The sequence below is a fragment of the Rhinopithecus bieti genome, unplaced genomic scaffold (genome assembly GCF_001698545.2).
Source record: "Rhinopithecus bieti isolate Rb0 unplaced genomic scaffold, ASM169854v2 scaffold_8675, whole genome shotgun sequence".
NCBI classification, from domain to species: domain Eukaryota; kingdom Metazoa; phylum Chordata; class Mammalia; order Primates; family Cercopithecidae; genus Rhinopithecus; species Rhinopithecus bieti.
The window spans coordinates 5,071,071-5,078,110 of NW_016806447.1; the positions used below are offsets into that span (position 1 = coordinate 5,071,071).

The window sequence follows — 7,040 nt, forward strand, 5'->3', positions numbered from 1 at the left end:
AGGATACCTTTTCCACCTGGAATTGGGTTCCTCTTGAGGAGAACGTTTTTGGCAAGGCGGTAAGCCCCACCTTTCCTACCTGCTTCGTACCTTGAAAGCAAAACCCTTCTTTATTGGGAAGTGATTAGGCTTGCACAGTGGTCTTTTTGCCAGTGGGCTTATTCGTCTTTTGCTGCCGAAGTAGACTGAGGCAGCCCCGGGCCTGCACTGGGTTTTCCGTTCAGGTGTGTGATGAAATAATGGAAGTGGAGATAATGGAAATAAACAAGTGGAGAACCCGAATACGATTTCAGCTCCTGTAGTAAAGTTTTATAGCCTGCCAGCTTAATTTTAGAGGCAATGCGTATGTTCAGACCTATGTAGCAGAAAACATGTGTTCCAAAAAAGAAGACAATCATGTAATTGGCATTAAATAGAAAATTATGTATAGGAAAGTGCCTAATAAGCTTGTATTGTTACTTTGGGAAAACTTCTTAATCTGTATTTGTTTTAAATTGACGCGTATTCAATTGAAGTTTCCGGATTTTCCTTGCAAGAAACAGTACAAAAATTTCGCTTGGAAAACTTGGTCTTTGGAACCTCAACCACCCTATCCCCAAATCTTAGCTCTTCTCTTTAATAACTGTGATTTTAGCTAGCTCCTCTTTACCTCGTGTGAAATGGAGATGATAGCGCCTGTTTCATAAAAGTGTATGAGGATTATATACTAAAGGGCATGTATAGTGTTTAACAGGGTGCATTCCCTGAAGTAAATGAGTAGTAAATATATACCACCATGACTATTACTATCATGTATTACTACTATCTATCATCTATTACTGATATCATGACTATTACTATCAATCTGAGTATTATTATTTTTTGTCCTTTCACTTCACAAGTCAGCCTTGCTGGTCATTGCCTCATTATTAGAAGCAAGTTCTAGTCTCAGGCCTCTACGTGCATCCTAAACTCTTTTCTGTAGGTCATGGCTTGATGAACGTTGCTCCACTGCACTGGATGAAGCTCCTTAAAAATGTTGGTCAGCCACCAAATGTTGTGTAAGGAAATTGAATGCTATCCTTATGATTCAATTTCTACTGAGATGTATTATTACTCTTTCAAACTTGAGGTCTAAAACGGAATTTAACATCTTGCCTGCCCCCCATAAACCACACAACTAGATCTGTGTATCATAACACTAAGATACTTTGCCCTGGGTGTCAAACAGGCTTTGCGCACCCCCTCCCCCGCCCCCCACCCCTTAAATACCAGAGGCCAAGTGAAGCATTTCAAGGAGGATGTGGTCAACTAGGTCAAATGCAGCTGTTTGAGTAAGATAACAGAATTGCCCTTTGGATTTGGCAGGAAGAGGTCACTGGTGATCTTGACAAGAAGAGTTCTAGTGGAGAGGTCAGGATTGGAGTGGATTTAAGAGAGAATGGGAGGAGTGTTTTTGAAAATAGCACTTATAGGCTATTCTTGGGGTTTTGCTGTAAAGGGGAGCAAATAATAAGGTGTGGTTGCTGGGAGATGTGGCACGATATTTTTTCCTCTTTAAGAGAGGAATTATTACAGCATGTTTGTATATTCTAGGAAATGATACAATAGAGTGAGAACATTTTATAATGCAGGAGAGAGAGAGAGAAAACTGTAAGGGCATTGTCCTTGAGTAGCCAAAGGGTATGAAATCCAGTGCACAAGTGAAGAAGTCGGCCTTAGAAACATAGACTGTCGGTTCTTCGTAAGGGAAGGCAGAGGATGAGGTATATCTGCAAGTAAGTTAATAGAGATTATAGGAGGGTGTTCTTTTCAGGCCTATCAGCAGGAAGTAGGTTTACTGTTTTTATAGTGAAATAAGGTCATCAGCAGAGTGTTAAGGAGGAAGAAAGAGTTGTTAGAGTTTTAAAGCCAGAGGAGAAGTGAAATGATCATCTAAATCTTAGGTCTTAGACTCTAGAAGAGTGACAGAATTGATTGGGGAAACGTGATAGTAAGTGTCCACTTCATATGAACCAGCAAGGATGGTGATGCTTTTTCTCTAGCGATATTCAGCTGCTTCTGATATAAGTCAAATAGGTTTTAACCAGGGTTGGGATTGTTATCCGTGAGTGTAGAGGAAGAGAGAAGGGAACTAGGGTGTTGCAAGGGGAGACTTGGAGTAAGTTAGGGAGGAGTTAATGGTTAGAGAATTTCATGCTTGGAATTGAGATGCAGAGAGGGTGCGCTGCTGTTCTGTAGCAGTGGTTTTCAAAGTGTGGTGAATGGACCCCTGGGGATTCCCGAGATCCTTTCAGGGGGTCTGCAAGGCCAAAACTACTTTCTGTGAATACTAAGATACTTGTTTTTTTTTCAGTCTGTTGACACATGCACGGATGGTGGAAAAGCACTGTTTAATACTGCTAGTACCTTAGCTTGAATCAAGACAGTGGCACTGAACTACACCTATAGTTTTTTAAAAAAGCCAGCTTCTCTTAAAAATGTTGATAAAGCAGTAAAATCATTAATTTTAATCAAATTTCAACCCTTTATATGTCTTTTTAATATGCTGTTCAATGACATGGGAAGTTTTGATCAAACACTTCTGCAAACTGAAATTAGAGGGTTGTCTTGAGGAAAAGCTCTTGTGCAATTGGATTGTAAAGTGAACTAGTTATTTTTTTTCATGGAACAACTTTTTTACTTGAAAAAACTGTAGTCATTCACATTTGGGTGTTTGGCAGACATTTTCTCAAAAAGGAGAAAAGTGAGACTCACTACAAATGAAAATGACAGTATTTGTTGCCAGTGATAAAATTCAAGCTCTCACACAAAAATGAGAGTTTTGGAAAACTTTTATTAGCTTTTGAGAGATTGGAAGCTTTTAAAAGACTTTTTTTTTGGTTAGATTTTCTTCAGTACCTAAAGACTTTTAATGAATATGATTTTTTGATATTACATGTTAAATGTGTGAACATTTAGAAGATGTAAATAACTCACTGAACTGGTATTTTCCAGATGACCAATGCATGAGCAAAACATCCATTTGAAGTGCAAGATAGATCAATAGATTTAAATGTAACCAAGGAAGAAAAGTTCACTGATATGATTTCAGATTTCATGTTGCAACTACCCTTTAAGAGTTGTTGTTCTAGTGTAATATCAGAGAATAATGTCCATAATTCTCCAAAAAGGCTATTAAAATACTTCTTTCTTTTCCAGTGTACATATTTGTGTGAGGTCAGAGTTTCTTCTTGTACTTCAGCCACAACTGTTTGAATGCATAAGCAGATACAAGAATTAAGCTGTTTGGGGGGAAATATATAGTTATTTTTCATCAAAATATGTTATTTATGTTAACAAGTAATGAGTTTGTTACTTTTAAAAGAAGTAATATTTTAAAACCTATCCTTTTAATTTATGGTATGGTATATGTCAATAGTTAAAATCCACATAAACCAAAGCTCTTGGGGATTCTCAATAATTTTAAAAAGTGTGAAGGGATCCTGAGACCAAACCATTTGAGAATGACTGTTCTACGGTATAACTGTGAGAATAGTGGGTTGGAGGACAAGGTTATTGGAAGTGACAAAGTCAAGGACTGAGAGTTGCAGAAAAAGGAAACCAGTTAAATGTTAAAATCTTTAATGAGTGAACTATGTTATGGTAAGTCAAGGCGTAGGAAGCCTTCAGAAATGAGTGGATCTGCAAGGTCACAGTGTATTGAAAAGTACTGAGTTAGCTCACTGGCCTGGAAATCTCTTGATATATTTGTAATGGTAAAGTTGCTGTAATGAAAAAACCCAACAGTGATGTAGATTAAAGAATAAAGGTTTTATTTCTTCCCATTTAACAATTCCAAGGCGAGTGATGCAGATTAGTGATGGGGTTTGTTCCACATGGTCACTCCAGGGACGCGATTTTTCTGTTGGTATCATTTTGTCATGTTTTAGGGCATATGGCCATCTGTCTGATAGAGCTGAACAATTGTACCTAGGAAGGAGAGGATAAATTTTGGTGGACAACTGGCAGTCTTTGCCATGCTTGAAAACCAGGACTATCTCTTATATTTGTTGCATTTTCTGCAGTATTAGATATGAGGTTGATGATTAGTAAAAGCTAGTAAAATAAGAATATAATCTTTATTATTTTTAATGTAAATGAATTTATCTGGAAATGTGTAAGAAGAGGTTGCCTGTTTGCTGTTTAGGCTCAGAATGAAATTAGGGTGTTATATTAGTCTGTTTTCACACTGCTGATTAAGATATATCCAAAACTAGGAAGAAAAAGAGGTTTAATTGGACTTACAGTTCCACATGGCTGGGGAGGCCTGAGAATCATGGTGGAAGACGAAAGGCACTCCTTACATGGTGGTGGCAATAGAAAATGAGGAAGAAACAAAAGCAGAAACTCCTGATAAACCCATCAGACCTCATGAGATTTTATTCATTGTCATGAGACTAGCACGGGAGAGACTGGCCCCCGTGATTCAGTTACCTCCTACTGAGTCCCTCCCACAACACGTGGGAATTCTGGGAGATACATTTCAAGTTGAGATTTGGGTGGGGACACAGCCAAAGCATATCAGGTGTTGTGGGATTAGTGTTTAAATCTGGGGATTTCCTTCATAATTCTTTTGTTTTAAAGTTGTGTTCAACTTCATACAGACATAGTGACGTTGAAGGGAAGAATTAATATAAAATATGCCAAGAAACTAGTGAAATGTTATGTTTAGGATCAGTTTAGCAGCTGATCTATTGGGTGTAATCTTTCAGTTCCATCCAGGAGGAGGAGGAAGAAATTTTCTTTTTGCATTGCACACTTGGTTTCTCTTGCTTCTTACTATATCTCTTTTCTCTTCATGGGGGTTAGGCACCTTGCTGTGACAAGCTTTATACTTGCCGCTTGTGTCATGATAACAATGAAGATCATCAACTAGATCGCTTTAAAGTGAAGGAAGTGCAGTGCATAAACTGTGAAAAAATTCAACATGTAAGATTTTATGACTTTTATTTTCTTTTAAAACTGTATTAAGGTGGTTTGAAAACATTTAATCAAAAGTATTATAAATAAGACTTCTTTAACTTCTAGAATAAGCAATATCTTTGGTTTAGGTGTTTCAAACTTGTAAAAATAAACTGTATATACTTGAACATAAGTTCTAGATATTCCAATGGTAACTCAAAATGTTTTGGTTAGTTTATTGCAGTTTTTAATTATGTGTCTTTTTTAGGCCCAACAGACTTGTGAAGAATGTAGCACATTGTTTGGAGAATATTATTGCGATATATGCCATTTGTTTGACAAAGATAAGAAACAGTATCACTGTGAAAACTGTGGAATTTGTAGGTACTGTATGTAAAACGTTCTTATCTAATTGCTTCTAATGTATATGCAATAATTGTTTTTAAAATCAACTTTATTTAGGTGTAATTTACATCTGATAAAATACATTCATTTTAAGTGTCCAATTCAGTGAGTTTTGATAAATACCGGTATCTCTTTTACTATCAGCACAATCAAGCTATAGAACATATCCATTCTAAAAAGTTTATTCATGCCTTGTTAATAATTTAATTTACCCATCAATTATTGTATAGCTTTTTAGAATTTTACCTTTGGAATATGAAAGATGTTTTGTATAAAGTGTTTTATGGGCAACTGAGGTAGAGAATTGGGATAAATTTTCCTTTGTAAAATTAGGATTTAAAAAATTATCAAATACAGGGTGATTTTATAAAATTGGAAAAAACAGAAAAGTAGAAATAATAAAATAAAATAACCTACAGCCTAACTGCAGACAAGCTACTGTTGACATGTTGGTGTATAAGGAATTATTTTTTTTCTTAAAAAAACTCAAGTATTTTAGATGTATATTAAAGCATGTATGTAAAGTGTGTCTAAAGTACAGTACAGTGAATAAGCCACTGAGTTTAGGAAAGGAGTGTTACCAATACTGTCAAAGCCCAAGGTGTTCCATGTTCAGTCCTTTCTTCTTGTCCCTGCTGGAGGTAATCACTGTCTTAAATATTTTAAATCACTTTCTTGCTTTTTTTTTTTTTTAATATAATTTGTTTTAAGGAAGGATAACCAACCTACCAAAATATACAGAAATTATAAGCAAATGACTTTATGAATTTTAACAAATGAACATACCTTTGTAACCACTACCCAGATCAAGAAACAGAACATTCATAGCACCTTCATAGCTTCCTGTGTGCCCCCTCCAAATTAATACACTTCCCCAAAGGTAACCAGTATGCTGACTTTTGGAAGTTTTTAATAAATGGAATCATACAGTATATGTTCTTCTGTGTTTTATATGTTTTAAGGCCATGTCTTTCAGTGGTCACATACTTAAAATTATTACATTTTCCTGTATGATTGACCCATTTATTATTATATAATGTGTCTTTTTATCTTTAGTAATATTTCCTGCCCTAGGCTCTACTGTATCTGTATCAGCTTTCTTTTGATGAGTTTTTGCATGTATATCCTTTTCCATGTAGACATTTTTGTACATTTATATTTAAGGCATGTGCCTTGTAAAACAGCATATAGTTGAGTTTTAATTTTTCAATCCAGTTAGATAAAACTGTGTTTTACTTGGAGAATGTAGTTTGTTTTTTATTAATGTAGTTAGGATATATTTGTGTTTCAGTCTACAATTTTGGTAGTTTCTATTGCCTTATTATTTGTCTTTTTTTCCTCTCCTTTCTTTGGATTAATCTGTTGCTTTCCTATTTTGCTTTTATTCTCTATAGGCTTGTTAGTTATACGTTTTTCCATTATTTTCTTAGTGGTTATCTTAGAAATTATAACATACATCATTGGCTTACTAGAATAATATGTTTATCACTTCTTGGACAACGTTAGGACCTTAAACACTAAGAGTCTTTATATATAGTGCTATTGTTGTTATATATTTACCGTTTCTATTGCCCTTCTTTCCTGTAAGTCTCCAGCATTGTCTTTGGAGTTAATTTTCTTCTGCTTGAAGAATTGTCTTTAGTGTTTCTTTTAGTGAGGTCCTGCTGGTGATACATTCTCTCAGTTTTTTTTTTTTTTTTTTTTTTTTTTTT

At 35.3% G+C, this 7,040-nt stretch overlaps 1 protein-coding gene across 5 annotated transcripts in view; it reads left to right on the forward strand.

Annotated features, from left to right (window-relative positions):
* The window catches only part of RCHY1 (ring finger and CHY zinc finger domain containing 1), a 41,093-nt gene that overhangs the window by 343 nt on the left and 33,710 nt on the right, over positions 1–7,040 (forward strand). For 2 of the 5 annotated variants that reach the window (XM_017876590.1, XM_017876591.1), the window contains exons 2-4: positions 3–59; positions 4,831–4,950; positions 5,192–5,307. The exons of 1 other annotated variant lie outside the window; for it this stretch is intronic. In XM_017876590.1, coding sequence (XP_017732079.1) covers positions 3–59; positions 4,831–4,950; positions 5,192–5,307 — 293 coding nt within the window. The remainder of the gene's footprint in view (positions 1–2; positions 60–4,830; positions 4,951–5,191; positions 5,308–7,040) is intronic. 2 more of the 5 variants (XM_017876592.1, XM_017876594.1) reach the window with 1 other exon arrangement.